Source organism: Gadus macrocephalus, chromosome 3, assembly GCF_031168955.1.
Source record: "Gadus macrocephalus chromosome 3, ASM3116895v1".
Classification (NCBI taxonomy): Eukaryota; Metazoa; Chordata; class Actinopteri; order Gadiformes; family Gadidae; genus Gadus; species Gadus macrocephalus.
Window position 1 is genome coordinate 5,713,856 of NC_082384.1, and position 23,842 is coordinate 5,737,697.

Genomic DNA, 23,842 nt, shown 5'->3' on the forward strand with positions numbered 1-23,842 from the left:
TATAATGTCTGCTGGAATGTTAGAAAACGTTCAGTATTAAAGAAATATTTTGTATCAAATTTGCAATTGATTTTTTTTATAGAAAAGCAAGACAAAAAAGTTTATAAAGGACATTTAATTGTTTGATTTATGCAATGGTCAAAAATTAAAGCAAAATTAATGAAAACCATTAAAAGCCACATTCGGTATTCGATTTCGGCCTTCGGCCAACTGTTTCAGTATATTCGGTTTCGGCCAAGAATTTTCATTTCGGTGCATCCCTAGTTACATAAATCTCCTTCATTAAGAAGTAACTCCTTCAACCTGACTCATACTGTGACAGTCTGAAGACAAGAAAGAAGATTTACCAGTTTACCAGTGGCCTTTTAGGCTATTTAGTCTAGTCAAGATATTTCAACTCGTATCCTTTATCCAGCACAGTCTTTTTAAACTGCTCGGTACACAACAGGCCTTGTGTTGCTATTTCATATATTTCTACCTCGCTTTACCCTTTCTCTCTCCCTCTCCCTGTCCCACTCTCTGTCAGTTGGATCAGCAGTACAATGAGTTTAAGCTGCGGTCCATCATGTCGGAACACAAGAAGACCATCACAGCGATCAGTTGGTCACCGGACCACCCCGACCTCTTCGCCTCGGCCTCAGCTGATAACCTGCTCATTGTCTGGAACGTGGCCGAGCAGAAGGCCGTAGCGCGACTGGACAACACTAAAGGTACATCTGATGGGATGTGTGTGTGTCCTTGATGGGCCCTAGCGTGTTGAGGAATCGTGTCATTTACTTTCAGCAGATGCTTTTATCCATATCTCAGGCTGAGAACAAAGCATACATTCAGAATTGTTCTAGCTACAAAAGAAAAATAAAAATGACAAACAAATCACAAAGCTAATAGGGGTGATTAGTAGACTTTCAGTGTCAATGTAAATGGAGGGTGAGTGAGAATGAGACTGCTGGTAACACCATTTTCCAAGCTGTATGCGTCCTGGTGCATTCAGATGCCAAATGCCCAACGCATTTGCAAAAACATTATCTCACATAATTACATGAAAGTCTGTTGTAGAATCTCAGAGCTATAGGCTCATAACGACATGAACACATTGATATCTGAAGTGTCTTCCCTGCCTACCCAGGTATCCCTGCGTCAGTGAGCTGGTGTTGGAACTCCACCAGCGGCGTGGCTTTCGTGTCCCACAGGGGGCCCCTGTACATCTGGGTCTACGCGGGGCCCGACTCTGGGGTCACGGTCCACAAAGAAGCACACTCCTTCCTCTCGGACATCTGCCTGTTCCGATGGCACCCCACCAAGAAGGGCAAACTGGTGTTTGGCCACACAGACGGCAGCTTGTCCATTTTCCAGCCAGGTAAACTGATTGTTACCTGTGTTCAGGAAAGAGTGGTTTGTTTGGCAGAGATTAATAAAATATAGGATTTTACCACCTGTTTTCTCTAATTGATGATCTTATTTTAGTAACAATTACAAAAAGTCATAGTTTACTTTAATGGCGATCATATTAGACATACTACCAAGTAAAAATAACGAATAAACGTTTTTTGGTTTACTGGCTCTTTAATAATCATCCATTAGGCAGGGAGAGTACTGTGGACGTCATATACACTGTCGATAGGAAAGCAAGAAATATTGTTGTCCAAATAAATGGAGAACAATAAACAAACATATTGAACGTATACATATATATATATTTTTATATATATATATAGGCCTATAATTGCTTTTTGCATGTATATATAATAATAATAATAATACATTTAATTTAGAGGCGCCTTTCAAGCGTCCCAAGGTCACCTTACAGAGCATATAGTCATCATTCAAAACTATGTCAAACAGACTAGGAATAAAAGGAAAACAGAGGTTAAACATGAAGAATAATAATAATTAATAACACTCAAAGACGCCTAAAGTGAAGGGGGGACCTCACTAACCACCACCAATATGTAGCACCCACTTGGGTGCTACATATATATATATAAGTATATAATAATGTAACCTTTGTTTGCAAGTGGATGGACAACAAAAATGGACAACAATAAACAAACATTGAACGCATATATATATAAATATATAATGATGTAACCTTTGTTCACAAGTGCTGTAGACAAAAGATCACACTGTATGACTTTCTGACCTCTGACCTGTCCCCAGGCTCTAAGAGTCAGAAGCATGTGCTGCGTCCAGAGTCCTTAGAGGGCACAGATGAGGAGGACCCCATCACAGCTCTGGAATGGGACCCTCTGTCCACTGAATACCTCCTGGGTGATACCCCATCGCATGCCTCATGCCTTATATATTGTTTGTTTTTCTAAGATGAGATAGATTTGTGTGATATTGGGTTGATATAGTATAATGTATGGCGGGATATTCATTCATGCAGTCCAATTAGCGTGTGTCTGATGATTCTTTGAGAATTAATGAATAACTGACCGGCGAACTGCGCCATGACGTTTGACCAACACTGAATTTAATTTTTGTTTGGGTTTACATTGTGACATGTAGTGAAATGTAGCGATCAAATTAAGATTAATATTGATTTAGGAATTTGTAAACAGTGTGTGTATGCTTGCGTGCATACCTGTGTTTGTGTGTAGGAAGTTATGCACAACATAAAGTGTGTTGGGGACATTTCTCCCGTGTGATAAAGTGCAAACAGTGTATGAAGTGTGTGTTTTGTTGCAGTGTCTAACCTTCACAACGGCATCAGGCTGGTGGACAGCGAGGGCCTGAACTGCATCACATCTTTCTGCTTTCCCTCGGCTGCGGCGTCAGTCCAGTGTCTGGCCTGGGTCCCGTCTGCACCAGGCTTGTTTATCACTGGAGGTAGTCCCCATACAGAGTCCATATCTGTGCATGCACTAGCCATGGACATTCAAATGCAGACATATATGACCATTGTTTGCAACAGGGACTATTCTAGCACTGACCAGTCAATATCAGGCTAGTTACCAGTTATAAGTGTGGATTGGTTGCATTAAGGATTCATTGGCCCTGTTTGGAATGTGGATGTGTGCCTCGGTAATGACTCAGTTACTAACCATCCACTGTAGCTTGAGCGTTGGCCTCACCCCAAGTTATGTCACATTCAAGTTTTTGTTTTGATCTGGGCATGCACGCTACAAAAACGATTCTGGTTGGAATTCTAAGTCAAGGAAAATTGTAATTATTAAAATATTTGCATGACCCCCTTTTTATTTACTTAAAAAAGGATTTACAGAATGCTCTGAATATCCTTCATGGTTCTCAGTACTGTTAAAGTCCATCTGGTGCTGGTTGTGCCAGACTCTCAGGTGGGGGTCCTGAGGATATGGAACGCCTCCCGCTCCAGCCCCCTGGACAACATCAAGCTGAAGAAGACGGGGTTCCACGCCCTCCATGTCCTCCACTCGCCTCCGGCCAAGAAAGGTATGATTGGAAACCTTTTTATTTTATTCTTTCAGAGTATAAACGCTCACAGGGTAAATAATAGTAGGAGGTAGTGGTGTGCAGTTTTGAAAGCTAATTTGAATGTCAGTGTTTTTCTCACATTGTTTTACTGATGAGGGATACCATGTAGCTACATAATGTTGCATATTATAAATAATGTTATAATATATCCAACTTTAGTCATGTATATTTTCTCAAAATGTCCTGCCCTGAAATTGAGAGAAATTCCCAACTAGTTGTCAGGATAGCTCATTTACAATCTATCATTTGTATTTTTAGAAATATTAATATATTTACCTGTTCTGTCCATATGCATGTCTCAAGCAGAATACATTAACGTAGTAGCGCAATTCATTGAACAAACCTGTTCACTAAAGCTATATGTGAATAACTGGTTTGCAAATGTTAGTTTATGTTGTTATAGTTAAATTTTATTTTAAGATGTCATTATGGCCACTGATAATAATAAGAGAATGGTTGTATAACCACACACTATTTGAATGATGGCTTAAATCATGTTGCTTCGAAAACAAATCAATTCAGAAGTTTTACACCAAACGTTGTCTTTTTCACTGTTACCTATCACAGCTCCTTTGAACCATATTCGTTTTTATTATCATGTTTTTCTCACGTCTCCATCATCCCCCATCCCTATGCCCCTCTTGTAGCCCTGGGCTCCAGCTCGCCCAATAAGAGTCAGTACACCAGCTCCACCAGCGAGGCGGTGCCCCCACCCACTCTATCCCAGAACCACTCCTTCTCCCTGCCCCCTGGACACGCTGTGTGCTGCTTCATGGACGGAGGAGTCGGCCTGTACGACATGGGAGCCAAGAAATGGGACTTTCTGAGGGACCTGGTATATTACAATAGCTACCAGTAGGAATATGATAGAAACACATTGAATCTACTTAGTTGTATCTCCGGTGTGTCTGCAAAATATGGACTGGTTTCAACTATTTACTTTCATCGGTAATTAGCATGTATGCAGTTACGGATGGTGTCATCTGGAACAATATTGCTGATTTCTACTGCTTAGAAACTGCCTGAAAGAATGAATACAGCCTGTGAACTGTGCAGGAAGTCAAAATCAATATTAACTCAATTTTGGGATTTATTTGGCAATGGCTTTTTGACCATTGTCATGTAGTCTGTCGACAAATTTATATTTATAGAACTCCACACCTCACACCTTTCATTTCTTTCAGGGTCATGTGGAGACTATCTTCGACTGCAAATTCAAACCAGATGATCCTAACCTCTTGGCCACAGCCAGCTTTGACGGGACTATTAAAGTTTGGGATACCAACACACTTACAGCTGTCTACACCTCCCCTGGCAACGAAGGAGTGGTCTATTCTCTATCCTGGGCCCCTGGTAGAAAGATACCTCACACACACATACCCACACATACACAAACACACACACACGCACGCACGCACGCACGCACGCACGCACGCACGCACTCACGCACGCACGCACGCACGCACGCACGCACACACACACACACACACACACACACACACACAAACACACGCACAGCAATCAAGTAGAATAAATGTATCTGTGATATAATTCCTGAGGATAAGACACAGGAACTAGCCATCACTAGGAATTTTGGTGTACTATCCACCAATATGATTAGGAAAATACTATTGACGTATTCATGTTTAGAAGGGTGTCTGTGTGTTTTGTTGAAGGAGATCTGAACTGCATAGCTGGGGCTACGTCTCGTAACGGCGCATTCATCTGGGATGTGAAGAAAGGGAAGATGATCACCCGCTTTAACGAGGTGGGGTTCACTGCCATTGGAAGCACACTGGAGCATGTTCATCTCAGACATGTGTTTCATTGGTACATTGTCACTGTTTTCTTTCTGGTTTAGCATGGAAAGAATGGCATCTTCTGTATTTCATGGAGCCACAAGGACTCGAAGAGAATCGCCACATGTAGTGGAGATGGGTTCTGGTAAGTACCTTCTGTGCTTCTTCTCAGTCTTCCAAAATGTGAAAGTACTGGACCCTATTATTAATCTTGGGTGTAAGGGACTAAAGCAAAAAAATTGACATTGGTCCAGTATTGATCCCATTTTCGTCTGACAGGCTCAGATTCTATTCTATCATTATGGAAAGGATTTCTGCAGGGAAATACAACTTTTTTTACCTTTGAAATCTTTTTTTTGCGGTATTTATATATTGTTCTTGTCATTTACATCGCAACTCTCCTTCACCTGATTATTTTAGATAGCACTACACTACGCTTACTCTATTCCAACACAACAAACTCTCCTCTCCCCAGCTCTCACTCACGTGCCACCATTCTCCTCCTGCAAAAACTCACTAACAATCAGACCATGATCAGGGAACCCGTAGGGATCCTTACCATAATGATAGAATATAATCTGAGCCTGCACTTTAAGAGGACGTACAATGATGCCCAATGGCTTCAGCATTCTCACTCAATACTGGACCAATTAAGTTGTTTTCAGAAATAGTCACTTGGACCCAAATTGATTGGAAAATAGGTTCAATGTTGAAGAATCCCTCAGTTCTCCTTTATGAACACTGTATTTTTTTAAATAACACATACATTCTGCATTGTTTTGTGTATGACATTTGAAACTGGGTTTGAATATGGTGTTTTTAACCAGTATCATTCGGACCATTGATGGAAAAGTCCTCCACAAGTACAAACATCCTGCTGCTGTCTTTGGTTGTGACTGGAGCCAGAACAACAAGTAAGAACAAGTATCTTACTATCTCTCCCTCAGATAGCTATATTTTAATCCTATTTATTCACATATAAAGAGAAATCTGACCTCAGAACTCTGTGCAAAACCATAACATGAACATTACTGACAAACATTAAGTGTTAAGACCAACCAAGCAATTTTTGATACATAACATGCAGTTATCCGGTCTGATGTATTTTCTGTCTCTCTCTCTCTCTCTCTCTGTCTCTCTCTCTCTCTCTCTGTCTCTCTCTCTCTCTCTCTGTCTCTCTTTCTCCCTCTCTGTCTGACACTCTCTCTCTGTCTTCATAGGGATATGATAGCAACAGGCTGTGAGGACAAAAACGTGCGTGTGTACTACCTGGCCACCAGCTCTGAGCAGCCATTGAAAGTGTTCACTGGACACCTAGCTAAAGTGTTTCATGTACGCTGGTCCCCGCTACGAGAGGGAATACTCTGCTCTGGATCTGATGACGGGTAAGGGAGACCGATCGTGTTAGAAAAGAGGGATTGAACAAGTGTATGTGTTGTAGAATATAGCACACGTCCCTCAAAGCCCATGCAAGAAGCTTTTCAGAGGAAGTATTTAAAAAAAATAGGAAAAATGGTCAGGCTCTGGTTGCTAAGTCGAACTACAGCCTACCCTTGTCTTGACCTTTATGTGTAGAAGGACATCGCTTGATCCCACCCGTCTCTTCTACCCTCTTCCTCACTCCCCTTAACATCCCTCCCTGTGCAGCACTGTGCGGATCTGGGACTACACCCAGGATGCCTGCATCAACGTGCTGAGCGGCCACACCGCCCCTGTGAGGGGGCTACTGTGGAACACAGAGGTGCCCTACCTGCTGACCTCAGGTACACAGTCCTGATGACAATACCACAAGGGAATAATGAGGGGAAGGTAATGAAGTCATCACCCTACTGTGCATCATACTGCAGGCTCCTGGGACTACACCATCCGAGTCTGGGACACCAGGGATGGGACATGCCTTGACACCGTGTACGACCATGGAGCTGATGTTTACGGTAGGAGCACATTGCATGAGTGGAAGCCATTTTGTATTGACAACAGAGAAAGAAACCAAAACACTATGATTGGTTCAGCATTGACACCGTCATAATAAATAAGATGGCCACCAACATCATAGCCGTCCTGTCTGAACGCCTTGTTAGGGTTAACCTGTCACCCGAGCCGCCCGTTCACCATGGCCAGCTGCAGCAGAGACAGCACGGTGAGGCTGTGGTCCCTCACGCCCCTCATCTCCCCCCTGCTGCTCAACATAGTCACCGGACAGCCCTGGGACCGCATCCTGGGGAACACCGGTGAGCCTGGCTGCTGGCAGGGTGGATTATTGTCCGTCTGTCCTTTTTAAAGTCTGTATGTATCCGTTGACCTTAAAATTCATTGCATGAACTTTTAAGATGAATTGCAATCTCCAATGTACCTCGGTGCAAAGTGTCACTTTTTTCGGGTTTAAATATAGTACTTAGTAGTCTCCATAGAATACCACAGTAGTGAGCACATCTTTTATTATCATTAGTTAACATCCCCAGATGTGTTTCCGTGGCAGCAGACTCACAATCGTGTGTTGTTGTGTGGTTACACTTCAAAGACGTGAAGGTATTTTCTGTCCTGCAGACAGAGCCATGGTTCCTGGCTCTCCTCCGCTCCTCTGTGGCAAAGTGTCCCGGGACATCAAGCAGGAGCTGGACAAACTCACCTCTGAGGCCAGGGTGAAAAAGCTCCGTTGGTTCTCCGACTGTTTCTCGGTAACTGCACTTATATTGCTAATCCAAATCAAACTATTATTTGTAGTGTATTTCATGCAGACAGAAATAAACAAAGTGCTTAAGGGAGACAAAACAACAACACAAATAACCACATAAAGTGCTAAACAAGAGAAACAAGTTTTTAAAAGAAGAATCCAAATAGAGACCCAGCGAAACATTTGAGAGGAAGCATTAAACATGGAAAATGATCCATCCCCTGATCAGGAGAAAGCACCCACTATAGTTGTATCAGAACACATTCCATGGGTGAGCTTCTCTACCCGTAGTATTAATTAATATGGAGAGGTGGGTCCTGGTCATTACTGTGTTTATGTGTTCCTGCTGCAGCCTCCAGGGGGCAGCAACAACCTGTGGGACTTGGTCTCGGTCATCAACGGACAGGACGACTCGCTGCTGCCCCCCAGCTACAGCAAGGGGGTCATGCACATGAAGCACCTGCTGAGGTTCAAAACAGTAGGTCAATGTCTCGCTCAAATAACCTGCTGGTTCTCCTTATAGTTGAAATGCATTGATAATGTTTATTGTCAGGGCAACAATTTGTATATGTATTTTTATTTTCTAATTATAGTTTGTTTTGGTGTTGTTTAATGTTATCCTAGGATAAAATGAAATGCATTGCTCTACAAATAGACAATAAGCATATGTTTTCTGTATGAATGACTTTACTTTAAATACTCATTACATATTAATACATATTACATCCACTTCACATACTCTATGAATGCTCTATAAATAACATTACTGGAGTTAACTTGGTTGGACACACATTTGTCTTTAGCCAATGTTGTTTCTTCCTTATAGATCTTAATGCATTAACATCTGTGTTTTTCCCTGATTAAATCATTTTCTGGCAAAGTAACAGTAAGACGGCCCTCGTTATGGATGTTGTGTGTTGTAGTCAGACGCCCAGGAGCTGACCATAGTCAAGATGTCTAAGTTCGGAGGAGGCATCGGAGCTCCCAGTAAGGAGGAGAGCCTGAAGGAGGCAGCTGACATCCACCTGAGGCTGGGGCAGATCCAGCGCTACTGTGAGCTCATGGTGGAGCTTGGACAGGTAGGATGCACTCCCCCTGAAAAAGGCTGAGCCCCCCCTCCCAGAACCCCAATTGTGTGATGAAAAATGATATATTTTTCTATAATAATATTGTTTTTCTATAATAATACGGCTCTAGGTTCTGTTGTTGGAGTTGCGTTGTGTTCAATGTCGATGTTATGATTGGGTCCTCAGAAGCAGGAGGCGGGCCTTGAGGGTGATTGCATCACTGTAGCAGCAAAGTTTTCAATTATGTAGCCTATTAGCCCTGGATCATTGGTTCTCGTTTTTGTTATTTGTTAGTTTTTGTTGTGTCAAAAATGTATTAGCACCTGCTATAAACACTCGCTAACATGAGTACCATTAGAGCATTCCTGTACTAGATGTTATGTGTTTCTTAAACAATCTGAACCTCCTGTGTACTTTCTGTTTGAAGTGGGACAAGGCTTTATCAGTGGCTCCAGGAGTCTCAATGAAGTACTGGAAGAAACTCATGCAAAGGTATGACTCCATGTTTTACACTGTTTACTTACACAACATGCTGCACTCATAGTTCTGTTCATAATAAATAGCATCAACACCACCTTACTAGGATTTAAAGACATACTGTAAAATCACAGCCTACACAGGTAAAAACACAATCAATTTAAAAAGTGGTTTGTTTCTGTATCAAAAAGATATGATTTATTTATATATATATATATATATATATATATATATATATATATATATATATATAGTTACAAACATATTTATGCATGTGTTATCTATTTAGGAGTCATATAAAATATTATATTTATAGGTTTTAATATTATTTTGATTGTTTCTCAGCACGCTCAAGCCAAAGGAATGAATTGAACCATTGTGTCCCCACAGGAGAGCAGACCAGCTGATGGCAGAGGACAACGACGATGCCATCCCATACTGCATTGCTACAGGGGACGTCAAAAAACTTGTCAACTTCTTCAGTGGCAGAGGTCAACTGAAAGAAGCCCTGGTGGTAGCACAGGTATAGAGATGAACACGGTTCAATTGGAATGCTGTATATATGCAATACTACTACTGAGTATTAATAACCAGGTTTTGCATGCGAATGGTTGGGAATATGTGTGTTCCTAGGGTGCATGCGAGGGCAACATCCATACACCTCTGAGCTCAGTCAACAACAACAGCAGCAATGCAGTGGACAACAAACAACAATACCAGAGGTATGTATTCCCCTCCCAAGAATGCAGCAGTCCACATATACATGCTTCTCAAGCTGTTGATTATGCTAAACGTGTATCACAGGTTAGAATTCAACTTAAACTGGCGCCATGTCACTTTTCTACAGCAGCTATTTACTCCATTCTAAAAATATCTGAACTAGAAAGTTTCTCAAAACACCCCGACCAACAGGAACCCATCCGCATGGTATAATCTCAGACGGCTGTAAACAAATAAAACAGATTATTTCTAATGAGAAAGCGTTCATAGTGCAGGATGAGGCGTGATTTGATGGTGGTTCAGGAGAGTTCAGGTTGTGTCTGCTCCTAGTCTCCTCCACAGGGTGTGTACAGAGCTGGCCGAGTGGTACTTCCAGGACGGCTGCTGTGTGCTGGCGGCCTGCTGTCATCTCGCCGTAGACAACATTGAGGTATGTTCTTAAAGTTAAACAATATCATTGTTGTTTTAATAATGAGGACAGATAATGACGGACGGACAGACAGAGAACCCAATCACAAAGGTAAAATAGCCTAATTTGTTCAGCTAGCCGACTCCAATCTTTATTTATTGTCTGGTATGTGTTCTTTCTGGGATATTCCCAGTTAGCTCTGTCCACTCTTATTCGTGGTAATGAGTTGGAGCTGGCTGTCTGCGTGGGGGACGTCCTCGGGGAAGCAGCAATGAAGAGCACAGCTTACTGCCTCGAGCTTTTAGCAAGAAAGTACATGACGGCACCTACCTGGTAAGGTACACCTTACCCTTTGGCTTGTACTTATAGTTACATGTTCAACTGTTGCAGAACCGTATTTCAGGTTCCCCAAACCTACTTTAACAGCACACAAATTGCAAATATCTTTAATATGCAGAATAAACAATTGCTAAATAAATGGAAAGGTTTTCAATTGAATAAAGAATTGACTAAGTAATCAGATACATTGCTGAAGTATTTTATAACCATTGTTTCCTTCAATTTGTCGATTCACACATGCATTCACACAAACCCCCCTGACCCTCGCCCTCACTGTTTGGATCTGCTCTCCACATCCAGGGAGCTATCAGCCGACCTGCTCCACATGATTCCTGACAACAAGCTCCTTTTGTCCAAATTATGTGCTTTATACCCCGGAAACCCTGCTGAAAATAACAGTTTGCATGAGAGGGTCAGTCCACAACCTTGTCCTTTTTAACTGTATACAAGTATTACGTCTTTTTCTTCAATCAAATATAGTGTTTCTTTGTGTAACTTTCAGTGTGGCCTCCCGCCTTTGGAAGAGTGCAAGAGCCTAGCCGAGGACAGCTTGGCGGAGGGAGACTTGTTATCGGCCGTTCAGTTCTACCTCCTCAGCGATGAGCCCGAGACCGCCCTGTCCATAGGTTTACAGCATGTCAAAGGTGCACACATGTCAACACCTTACTTTGTGTTCACAGTAAGCATTTATATCAAGGTTTGAACATTGTTGAATTGTCAACAAATCCTGCCGTTTTGTGCTCCTCCTCCCCAGAACAATTGAGTGGATCTGATTGGATGGTGGATAGTGTCCAGCCAATCCTGGACCTGCTGAGTTACATCAGAACAGATCGTCTCGTCATGGTCAAGATGACTGAGTAAATGCAATGATAATCAATGTAGTGTTAGTAATGGTATCAGAGTTTAATATAAGCATGCTAGACCAGGGCAGTGGGGTCACCCTCCCATTTGCCCCAAGGTTTAAACCCCTTATTACGGCAAAACAATAGCACAAATGTTCTCATGTACTTTATTGAAATGTTTGCTGGTTTTCATGACATATACTACACTACCCATGACCCTCTTCGATTCTCAACCAACTACCAGAGAGCACAGCCAGTGCCATCCGTTCAGATACTTTGATGATAGTGACTTTGCTACTTGCAGAAAGCATACAAATCCAAACCGACTCCGAATCGGTTTGATTACAGTCCAGTACAATGCATCATCGCAATTTCACTGTACCATCAGGAAAAGATAAATCTAAATTAAATAAGGCCTAACCAAGACTTCTACTCTGGAGGAGATCTGCACCATGGGAATTCGTTTTGGTATATTGGGTGTGATAATGGCCACAGTCTAGTATCCATTACTTATCCATTGCTTTCCAACATTGGGCATAATAAGATATTAAGATTCTTCTTATAGTATTTTGAGGTACGAAGCACCTTCATGTGGGTTGGTTTGAGAGATAATACTACCTCCTGCCTCTCATCACGTGTGTGTTTATTTGTCGGTGTCGTTGTGTGTTTGTGTGTGTGTGTGCGTGTGCCTGTCATGTGTGTTTGAGATCAGGGCCCGTAGTGAGCTGTTGATACTCTGTGGCTACATCGGAGCTTTGCTGGCCATCAGAAGACAATACACCAGCATCGTCTCTGCACTATATGAATACACCAGGTGCGTCCCTCCATTCCTCTTCTCCATTCTCAATGCACTCATTCAAAAGCAATTTAAACAGAATATGTTAGTTGTTACAGTTGTATTTGTATCTAAAGTGAGGTATTAATTGAGATAATCTAAAATAAATCTGTCTGTTTTTCAAAGATTTTGTCATGCAAGTGAATATTATCCAACTAAAACCACTGCGCTTTGCTTCTATCAAAACCTCCATTAACCTTTTGAAACATATGGTTATAGGAACAAACAAATAATAACAAATTATTCTGCCATTTTCCGTGTGCGTGATGTTCGCCTTAGACACGAATACCAAGTTATTGCATTCAGTGTTAGGCTTATAGCCACTAGAACTACAATGCACAACTTAAAGGAAATTTGATGTATTTGGTGAAGGCGGAATATATTGTATATAATATAGACAGAACACAGTCAAAGCGCTTCTATCTGGCGAGCTGGGTTAGGATGCTTTGCTGTTGTTGCTCTCTGTGGGCATTTCATCTTGCGTCTCACACGTACGGGCGCAGATTTCCTCTGTCCTGCGAGTAATTTTTCACAAGGTTGGGAGGATCCCCTCAACTCAACTCACATGGACAGCCTTCCGTGAGCTAAACCAACCCTATTCACTCATGACGTACTAGCAGTTATCAAGAGGGCGTCCTCAAGTGACGCTGCTTCTCTGGGGTTGGTGTCCTCCACTGACGCTCTATAACTAAATTACGATTGGATGTTTGATTCACGGACGCAGCTGCTTAAGAGGATTCATATAAATTATATTTTTTGATATCTGAGTTAATTGATATTGCTTTTTATGTAGATATTTGCAGTATTTATTCAGTTTGGGGAATCTCAAGTAGTCTTTAAAGTAGTCGTGCTGACTGGACGGATTAATTACTTTCAGGAGCCTTCTGTACCAGGTTGTTACATAGATGTGATACGGATAAATGGGCCTAATGGCTTTGGCCCCCAAAAGCGTGCTCTCTTTGATATCGTGGCATCGTCCCGTACTCCCTCTAGTGGCTGCTGGTGGGAGTTAACCACTTTGTTGATGGAAGTGCTTAAAACCAAGAAATGAAATTCACCACGGGTCTGTACTCAAGTACTCACTGAATGTTGAATGTTTTCCAATCGCATGGCCCAACACTCGCTGCAAGACATGCCAATTTGCATAAAGTAAACTGGAGTTCAACATTTGTCCCTCCCATTTCAACACGCTGCGATCCCCGATCCCCCGCCCGCCCCTGATCCCCCGCCTGCAATCGTGATCCCCCACCCGCACGTGATCCCCCGCCCACACCGCGATCCCCCGCCCGCGATCCCCCGCCCACACCACAATCCCCCGCCCACACACGATCCCCCGCCCACACCACGATCCCCCGCCCACACCACGATCCCCCGCCCACACCACGATCCCCCGCCCACACCACGATCCCCCGCCCACACACGATCCCCCGCCCGCGATCCCCCGCCCACACCACGATCCCCCGCCCACACCACGATCCCCCGCCCACACCACGATCCCCCGCCCACACCACGATCCCCCGCCCACACCACGATCCCCCGCCCACACCACGATCCCCCGCCCACACCACGATCCCCCGCCCACACCACGATCCCCCGCCCACACCACAATCCCCCGCCCACACCGCGATCCCCCGCCCGCGATCCCCCGCCCACACCACGATCCCCCGCCCACACACGATCCCCCGCCCACACCACAATCCCCCGCCCACACCACGATCCCCCGCCCACACCGCGATCCCCCGCCCACACCACGATCCCCCGCCCACGATCCCCCGCCCACACCACGATCCCCCGCCCGCGATCCCCTGCCCACACGCGTGACCGGCCCGCTCCCAAAGTGAATGGGAGGCCACACGCGTTTGGTGGTGCCGGGCCGCTGGTCAGACCCGTTTATCTCCGGTTGGATCATCATCACTTTTTGATATCATCACACAAATAGTGCAAACTAAACGTTTTCTTTTGAGACAGTATCTTAGAATGTGAAACTGCTTCTGTTAACGTTAACTATTTGCCAGTGGCCGTGGTATAAGCGGGCTAATCCACTGCTCAATGGGCCGTGCATCACGACAACAGCACACCCAGGATTGGATGATCCCTCATGCTGAGGTTATGTTTATGTTGATGTTTGTGCAGTTTATGACATCCATTAGAACTGTAATCCTAAGAGTACCAAGACTGTGTCCGGTGTGTCCTCCATCAGTCAGCTGTTGAAGCGGAGGGAGGTGTGTGTCCCGCTGAAGATAGAGCAGCTGTCCGCAGAGCTGGACGCCTGGAGGACCTGTGCATACACCAACAGCAGGTTGGACGCACGCACTCCCCACAACACCCGCACAGGCCAGCCGTCCTCTTTCGGATCAACCTTCGAAGTGCTTCTTCGCGGTTCTGTGCAAAAAAACACACACACTTATTGTATTTAGTGTTATATTAGCAGACATGGGGGACTCGAGTCGCAAATTTGAGGACTTCAGACTTGTTTGACTAACACTGATAAAAGACTCGACTTGACTTTGACTTGGTCTTCATGACTTGAGACTTGACTTAGACTTGAGACAGATGACTCAAAATGACTTTTTTAAAGTTAGATTAAAGGTTGGGATTTGCGATAAACCAGCAGATTTTGGAAATACACAACTCAAATGGTCCTACCCCCTCTCCTTCAACGCTGACTCTGACTCCACCCATTCCAAGTACATTGACGCGCAATCACGCACGAGCGCGAACACAGATGCGCGAGAGTGAGCCAGGCTGGCTAGGTTGGAGTTTAGGGTTGTCTTCTAGTGCTAGGTCCAAATGTGGATTAGCTAGTTAGCTAGCTCCAGTAGCTACCGCAGGACAACAACAAACAGAAGCTTGCTCTGGGTCACGAGCTCTGAGTACGTGCACGTGCACAAAGGGGTCACTCGCGGGGAGCGGGGGAGGGGGAGTGCAGTACGACCGTTTGATTGACGTACTTACTGTCCAATGCCACTCGATGGTTCTGAAAATCATTGGCTTGAGTTTTTCGAGCCCTGCCCCTTCCACAGATTATTGACTTGTTTAATTTTTATGTCAGTAGGCTACTTCTAACTCAGTGGCTGTAAGTGGGTTATGATAAGGATTTCAAGTAATTTTCAAGTAAAATGACACCGTCAGAGCCAGAGCGTCAGACTGGGCTGATCTCAGCATACCGCAAAAAAATGAAGAGGGTTCAAGTTCCAGTCCCCAAATTCAGTTGAACCACTATCAGGACATTTGTGATGGACAGAGCTGCCTTCAGTTTTGGGCCATGAACAGGCGCACCCTCCCCTCTTTGTTCAAGGTGGAGGTAAGAGTTATGGCAGTCCCTGCATCAAGTGCACCTGTTGAACGTGTGTTCAGCCATGGTGGGGTGATAATGTGACCCCATCATTCACAACTCGGTGACAAAGTACTGTCAAATTATTTTTTTTGCAAATGCAATGCATTGTAAGTCGATGTATGTTGCGAGGCAGCAAGATTGCTACCAGCTTTCAGGCTTGTGTATTACTATTTCCCCTTCCTACAGTATGTGTATGTGATATTACTTTTGAAATATTCTTTTTTTTCATGTGTTGCAAATAATATTCTGCAACATCTAGGGAGATTGAGTGATTGACTTGAACTGTTCTCGTATACAGCCACCTAGAGGTTCTATTTGATTCTGTTCATAGGTTGGAGGTAATGATCATAAAAACATTTTCAAACTATTCACATAATGGTTTTGGAATGTTTTGAATAGTTTGAGTTATTGTTAATGTTAAGACATTGTGATTGTTAATGTTGAAATAAAACTCAAATTATGAACCACTCTCTTTACCGATTTTTAAATGTGGAAACTGGGTAAGATCATCAGATTTTTGTATGACTTGACTTGTGACTTGCTTGACCTGAGCAATGACTTGACTTGTGACTTGCTTGATTCTCACCACAGTGACTTGGGACTTGCTTGAGACTTGAAGGTTATGACTTGAGACTTGCTTGTGACTTGCACATGAGTGACTTACCCCCACCTCTGTATATTAGCCTATAGTAAAATTGGATTGGTGGCTTTTAATTAAATTTGTGTGAGAACACACAATTATATCCGCAATTACGAATTCAGTTTAATGTTCAATATTGCCCCAATTTTGCTTCCTAATCTTAATAGCTCATTAAGAGCTGATGTATTTCAGATTATCCATTTGTTTCACACATATTCACTACACTATGTACTTCATATTATGTTAAAACTGTGTTGAATATCAATGTCAGCAATCAAATATAATAATAATCTGTCCGGTTTTCAACGATTTGGTTATGCAAGTGTATATCATCAAACTTAAACCACTGCATCTCCCACCATGACACAAGTTTGCATTTCTCTTTTGGATGAACATTTTGAAGGGCTTCTAATACCCCTCAGGATCTTAATGAGTCTTCCACATCGTATTCGTCTCTGATAAAGCAGTTTTGGTTGACCTGGGATGTGTGTTTATGTTGTTCCCAGCAGCCCTCCTTCAGAGGAGCAGAGCCAGGAGTTCACCTGTCTACAGAACAGAATATGTCCCACTGAGATAGGTAATATGAACCTCCATCTATCATGTTTCCTTCATTCAAACGCATCATGTATTGTTATGTAGCTGGGGAACACATTGGAATAATTTGGTTTGTCAATTTTACATTAATATTACACTGAATTTTGAGGTGAAACACGATGATAATAATTCACATAATTACTCATTCCAATATTAACTCTTGTTTAAAAGCCTCTATTGTTCTATTGCTCGTGTCCCAGGCTCTGTGGTTCTGTTTGGCCCTGACTATGTGACCGGGTCCAACCTGCCCAGCCACTCAGACGTCCAGCTCTCCTGCTTCACTGGACAGAGGATACAGGTTGGTGTGCGTGTGTGCGTGCGTGTTTATTCTGCTACAAAGTGCTTTGATTTGGTTGATTAGGAACAGATTTTACATTGGTGCGTTTTTTCTCCATGCAGGGCCCAGTGTTCCTCCTTGAAGATGGTAAATCAGCCATCTCTCTTAACGATGCACTCATGTGGGCCAAGGTCAACCCCTTCTCCCCTCTGGGGACGGGTGTGCGCATCGTCCCCTTCTGATGTGCTCACACCAGACACAACAGTCAGAGCCACCCTGTGGACACAGGGAGAGTAATATTGTTTTGGGCTGGGCGGCTGCGTTCACACATTACACGTTTAAATTTGGTCACGTATCGCTTTGCCTGATCTGTTTGACATTTTCGATTCAGGAGGACAAGATTTGGTCAAAGCAAAATGATCTGAATTCCTGTCCAGCCTGGGGAATGTTCCATTGTTGTCTGAAAGCACATGTTAAGTCACAGAGCCTTCCTTTCACTTTTGTTCGTCATCTGAATGTGATCATAGGGTTTCATAAACATCTGTTTCCGAGCAACTAAAGCAGGCACAGACTTTTAACAAAACCTAGTACTGCTGATTAGTGATCATCAGAAATTCACCATAACAAATCTATCAGTTGATATGTGTACATGATTTAAAGGCCTCTCTCGAACTCATTGAAAGTGTCAATATATTGTTTAACCGTTGAAGTTGGGCTCACCTAAGTCCAGTAAACGTATGTTTTTCAGCGTTTGAACTAGCCCTTTAAAAAACAAAGCAACAACATTGTATTTGTGTGTGAGCGTTTGAAGACCACTGAGGCATGTGTTGCCAGAGTGGGGCCCTGCAGGGAGCTCTGGATGCTTTTCTTAGTCAACGTTATCCCACAGCTCATCGATACAGCCTCTGTAACCTGGCCCCACATGTTTTAGATGTCATGTTTCAAGGTATTGCTATAAAGAATGACATATAAATACAAAATGAGCCCAATAAACAGGGTTGGTGCCTTAATCTTTAAATTCATCTATAAATAGTGGCCTGCATAGCCTAGAGTCCCAAAACTGCATCCTATCACAAAACGTAACATGCCAGTAGAGGAGTACCACCTACAATGTAAAACTGTCAAGCGTATAGGATGTAGCACTTCATGAGCTTCTTTGATTGTTTCTTGTTTTCCATGTAAGCTCGAACAAAGCTTGGTCTTGGTTCCAAATCAATGTACATACTTCTGCTAGGTAACGGGTGGGTCGCTGTCTGCTGAGACGATGTACTTAAATAAAGTGGAACCCAGCTGTGGGTCAGATGTAGGAAGACTGCCTCCACAGATGATTCATGTATCTTTGTGTATTGTACATTTATTGAAAAAGATTGTGAATGTCATCATAGTAAACTACAAAATGATAACCTTTTTTAAATAAATCATTACATTGAGCAACACGCCATCCAGCCGTGGGTTAATAAGCGTTGAATGCTCTTTGCATTTTTGTTACTTCCCACAACCCCTGGTTGCACTTTCTGACTTCAACTTGAATAGTTGATTGTTGCGCCTGACGTTGGAGGAACGTTTTTACATTGTTACTACGTACATTGTTATTAGTTTAAACAGTAATTCAAGTTATTAAAAAACTATTATTTTAAACATGCTATTGGATAAATGTTTGAGAAGTTTACTACCGGAGCCCTAAGCTCCTCCTCTACCTCCTAGACTGTGTAGAAGTTAAGATGATGTCAAATTCCCATACATTTTGAGAAAAGAGAGCTAGATTTTGTAGATTTTGTCCGTCCGTCCGACCAGCCCCCTGTTCTCTCCCCCAACCTATGTTTCTCTGCCATTGAGAAGTGTTCAACACACTTGTGATTGACCAACAAGATATATTCCTCAATTTATCAGGGAAGCGATAAGCCTGAAATCGCCTGAATAATTAGCAAATAGGTTTAAGCCTGGAACTTCTAAATTTGTTTTCGATTTCCAAGGGCCGCCAACAACCAGACCCAAACATCTTTGGACACAATTTGACGGACCTACAACCAATCAGAGTAAAGAGACGTGTGATGTAGCGCTAAAAGCTGTTGGTATAATACATTTGACCAAACCCTGTCCAAAGTACAATACATCTTATCAACAAACGCTTAAGGTGCAGTGTTTTCATCTTCTTTTAGAGAAAATGAACCTTCCAGTTCGCTTAATACTGTTGCAAAGGTCATTTACCAGACTGCTCCACATCAGCAGCCATCTTGGTCATCTAAAGATAGGGATTTGCCTGACCCAGTCTGAACAGGAAGGGGGCCAGACAGTCTGCCAAATAAATGCAAATAAAACATGAGCTTTACTTGAACACGAGATTCGTCTGTTGTTGTTTTTTTTCTGAAATATTGATAGTTTCAAACAGGCAGGCGGCGTCGGCAAGAAACTGATATTTTCACACCGCATTTCGCTCACAAATTCAAATAATTCCTCTTCAATCTAACCTACTGCACCTTTAAATTATCTACACCACCACAAGGTGTTCTTATGTCTTGTAAAACAGTCAAACTTTTCTGTAATTTTTTTGTAATTTCTTGACAAAACCCAAAAAAGTGTGAATCTGCAGACTAATAACTATGAAGGAGCCGGCACAGAGAAGAACATGTTCAAGAGGGGAGTGTGATGTCATGCCTAACTGGGCTCTAGGAGCTCTGTGTGTTGGAGTCGGTTCTGGAGGGGCAGCAGGAATAAGGAGGGAATGCCGACGACTCAGTACGTAACTAAAAAGTGCCTTTAACTAAGCAACTCAATATCTGTTCCAAGAACAGGCGGAAAACACTACAATTAGGAACCAAAAAGAATAAGGGACATTACAAAAAAAGCCTGGTCCTGGCAATAGAGGCATCTGGAAAGATTCCGACAAGCCAGGACTGGCTTGTGAGGTGTGAGGTGGTAGCTCAGGAGGTAGAGCAGTTGTCTTGTAGCCGAAAGGTTGCAAGTTCGTTCCCACTTCCGAGTGTTGATGTGTCCCTGAGCAAGACACTTAACCCTAACTGCTCCTGACGAGCTGGCTGTCGCCTTGCATGGTTGACTCTGCCATCGGTGTGTCAATGTGTGTGTTATTAACCGATGTAAGTCGCTTTGGATAGAAGCGTCTGCTAAATGCCCTAATTGTAATTGACTGCAGCAATAAACTTCTTCCATGCTGGGCTTACTCAAATCATATATTTCTCGTACGGGTGATTATGTGATGAGCTGTTTCATCTACTTGAAGGCTTCTTCTTGCATTGCACTCGAAACCCTGAGACATCATGTTTGAGTAGGTTGCTAAGAGGTTTGGTAAACTCACACAGGTTTAGTGAGTGCCTACCTAGGTAGTGGATCGTTCCCAGCATTATTCTCCGGTCGCTCAAGCAGCTTGGCGGCTCAAGCTCAGTGATGGCCTTGACCTTGGCTTCATCCGCCCGAAATGACGTGCTCATCAACGCAATGTAGAGGCAGATGAGTGGTCGACAACGAGAGGAGTTTCTGGGGTTTTCTGGAGCTTCACTTCAAGATGTTCTGGGGTGATGAGGATATCATCCATTCAAATGGAATCTCATTTGACATTGAATGATTTCCGGCACACATTCAGATTGCATGTTAAAGTAGGACTTACTAATGGGAGTTATATATGTCATACATTTGGCACTCTTTCTGGGTAGTGGTGTCTGCAAGATAACACTTGCTTGGTCGAAGAGAAAAACACATGGGCACCTGCCAGTTCGGGTAAGTTGTAATCTGTCGTTGGTAGAATGCAGTTCTCACTCTTCAAAGCCTTATTCAGCCTATTAGGATCAACACTTCTCCTTGGCTGGTCTTTGTTCTTCTAGGGCACAGCGACTATTGGAGCACACCACTCCATGGCTTTGATTTCTCTGAGGAAATGGACTTGTCTGCCGTCCTCTTCCTCAAACGGGTGCAGTAACCACCATCTGTCTCCCTTAAGGACTGGACCACATCTGGAGCATTTGAGTCGCTTGTTTACATGATGCCTTTTGCCTTAGCCCTTTAATTCCCTCCATGTCTGTGTATATATATATATATATACACATACACTGTGTTGCAACATTACTTAAAGGAGCAGTGTGTAGGATTTTATGGCGGTGTAGTTGCAGATTGCTACCAACAGAATATGCCATTAGACCGTTCTGGGTGACTGTAGAAACAACATATTTATGAATATTAAATTACATTTCTGCAATGTCCGTTCTGCTTGATGCCACTCATTTCTAAACATTGCACCTTTAAAGGGGACTGAAAGGACAAAGATAGATAAACTAATAGAATTAAAACGAAACAGGGAGAGAGAATCTCCCTGAGGAGAACCACAATGCTTCTACAGCCAGAACGGGGGTGCGTGCATGCGTGATGTGTGTCCCTTGAAAACCAACCAGTCGAATAAAGGCCACGGTGCCGTCCTGATGACCCCGGCTGCTCTGAAACCCATTCCCACAACACTGGCCTCCAGCTACCACCTGTGCTCCGTGAGTCCTGCTCTCCGTGACTTCTCCTCTCATGTCCCCGCGCTCTCCCTCTGCTTCTGCTTTTATGTTCACCGTACTTTCACTGTCTATCTTCGCTCTTCAGGCCATGTCTTTATTTATTTGATTTCCTTTCATAAGATGTTTTCAGTCTGTGAAAAATAGCCATAATGCAGACTGGAGTCTCAGCACCACTCCATGGTACACCCTCTGGCACCATGCCACTCTGAGATCATAATCACATTTCAACTGACTTCACGTGCCAGGTCCATGATAATCCTATGTGTAATGGGCACAATACATGGACCTGTATGTTCTTATTGTGTGCATTCTCACAGGAGAAATAGTGGGTCAGTTCTTTATCATGAGCAAAAAAAAGACATCATCTGATGGATTAGTTTTTAAGCCAATCAGGACACGAAGAGGAAAAGGAGGGGCGGGATAACAAAAATTGCGGGAGAGGGACTTGGCGGTGATGAGATGTCACGCATGAGTTGGCTTTCTGGGCCCGGTTTCCCGACAACGTTCTCTCTTAGCGCGCCACGAAGACTCCTACGTTTAGACTTATCAAAGTTGTTTACCTCTATAGGCGTGGTTCCCGAACGGTCTCTTAGGAGTCTTCTTACGAAACACTCCTTACGTCGGTCGTAAACGGCGCTGTCCAGAAAGAACGTGCTGAAATCGATTGCTCAGAGATCGAGTTTCAATTCCATACGCATGACAGCGTTCTAAAAAATCGTTGCGAATAAAACATTGCTCGAAATTCTTCTAGTAGGCCTAAAGATTTATTTAACCAAGGGCGAACATAGCATAGCCTACACTGATTTAAAAAAATAGATATAGAAAAATTGACATTTTGAAATGAAAACTAATAGTTTATTTAGCTTATTATATAATACTGTTTATGCTGAGACTGCTTTGCTTTTTGTTACCTGTAGGGGTCTTTGTGTGGGCTTTGCATACCGCCCGGCCAGTGTGTGCTTGTCAGGTGTAAGCTAAATGTCAAGGGAAAGAGCCACTTATTACGTTCAATCGTTTCTTATAATGGTTTATTCGTTTCCTAGTATAATTTCCTTAATTTAGAAGACAGATAGGCTACAATTTTTTTTTGGAAGTTTTTTTTTAAGCCGAGACAACATCCTTAACTCAAACATGCCGTTTATTTTGGCCTCAATTGGCTACGGATGCAAACTGTTTCCCGGAACCTTCTTCAAGCCTTCTAGTCATTCATAACCTCTTCTTTAAGTTCTTCAAGTGTTTCTGGAAACGATCTTTGCTACGAATCTCTTTCAGAGTCGTTTGTTGGCAAGGTTGGTCTGAAGCGCTCGTAGAACCTTCTTAGCTCTACCATAGTGATGGTTCAGCTCCTGACGCTAGTCGCCGCCACTGTAACCTTTAGAAATCCCCGTTGCGCATGGAACTGCCACATTTACTTAAAATATACGTAAGGGATAATGTTGTAGGACACAGGATTATCAAGAAAATAAGCCCCGACAGTGCGAACCAGACCCCGACGCGAAGCGGAGGTGACTGCTTTGCCCTGAAGAGTATTATTTTAGATAATTACAGGCGATGTTCTATACGTTATCCCGCTTATTAGACGGCGGGATAATTATCCCGTTTATGCACACGGTGTGTCTTTTTAGAATTACCATTTGTAGTGTTGATCAGCAGATAAATAGTCCACCATAGACGTGACGTTGACGTCGCTTAGCAACCGGACACGCTGGGGTTGATAAGTTACCGGACTACTTACGGAGTGCTAAGAAAGACGTGAATCAGGCAAGAAATCCACTTTCCTTGACAGCGGTCTAGTTCGGTGTGCATAAAAGTAGGCTACTGACGGACCAATTGCGAACTACTGCAACTGCTGATGCCATCTCTCTAAGCTA

The 23,842-nt window shown here is 43.2% G+C and overlaps 1 protein-coding gene across 4 annotated transcripts in view; it reads left to right on the top strand.

Moving 5' to 3' along the window:
- wdr17 (WD repeat domain 17) overlaps positions 1 to 18,897 on the top strand; it is a 22,544-nt gene extending 3,647 nt beyond the window's left edge. For 2 of the 4 annotated variants that reach the window (XM_060046767.1, XM_060046768.1), the window contains 30 exons: positions 527 to 710; positions 1,127 to 1,357; positions 2,158 to 2,268; positions 2,689 to 2,829; positions 3,289 to 3,411; positions 4,101 to 4,288; positions 4,638 to 4,806; positions 5,130 to 5,221; positions 5,315 to 5,397; positions 6,080 to 6,166; positions 6,473 to 6,637; positions 6,900 to 7,015; positions 7,100 to 7,186; positions 7,334 to 7,483; positions 7,800 to 7,930; positions 8,279 to 8,404; positions 8,850 to 9,005; positions 9,421 to 9,485; positions 9,861 to 9,993; positions 10,104 to 10,192; positions 10,521 to 10,620; positions 10,793 to 10,932; positions 11,239 to 11,350; positions 11,441 to 11,582; positions 11,693 to 11,795; positions 12,493 to 12,594; positions 14,816 to 14,914; positions 17,099 to 17,169; positions 17,387 to 17,484; positions 17,586 to 18,897. In XM_060046767.1, the coding sequence (XP_059902750.1) occupies positions 527 to 710; positions 1,127 to 1,357; positions 2,158 to 2,268; positions 2,689 to 2,829; positions 3,289 to 3,411; positions 4,101 to 4,288; positions 4,638 to 4,806; positions 5,130 to 5,221; positions 5,315 to 5,397; positions 6,080 to 6,166; positions 6,473 to 6,637; positions 6,900 to 7,015; positions 7,100 to 7,186; positions 7,334 to 7,483; positions 7,800 to 7,930; positions 8,279 to 8,404; positions 8,850 to 9,005; positions 9,421 to 9,485; positions 9,861 to 9,993; positions 10,104 to 10,192; positions 10,521 to 10,620; positions 10,793 to 10,932; positions 11,239 to 11,350; positions 11,441 to 11,582; positions 11,693 to 11,795; positions 12,493 to 12,594; positions 14,816 to 14,914; positions 17,099 to 17,169; positions 17,387 to 17,484; positions 17,586 to 17,705 (3,714 nt within the window). In that variant the 3' untranslated portion in view covers positions 17,706 to 18,897. The remainder of the gene's footprint in view (positions 1 to 526; positions 711 to 1,126; positions 1,358 to 2,157; positions 2,269 to 2,688; positions 2,830 to 3,288; positions 3,412 to 4,100; positions 4,289 to 4,637; positions 4,807 to 5,129; positions 5,222 to 5,314; positions 5,398 to 6,079; positions 6,167 to 6,472; positions 6,638 to 6,899; positions 7,016 to 7,099; positions 7,187 to 7,333; positions 7,484 to 7,799; positions 7,931 to 8,278; positions 8,405 to 8,849; positions 9,006 to 9,420; positions 9,486 to 9,860; positions 9,994 to 10,103; positions 10,193 to 10,520; positions 10,621 to 10,792; positions 10,933 to 11,238; positions 11,351 to 11,440; positions 11,583 to 11,692; positions 11,796 to 12,492; positions 12,595 to 14,815; positions 14,915 to 17,098; positions 17,170 to 17,386; positions 17,485 to 17,585) is intronic. The other 2 variants (XM_060046771.1, XM_060046769.1) reach the window with 2 other exon arrangements.
- The last annotated feature ends 4,945 nt before the right edge of the window (positions 18,898 to 23,842 follow it).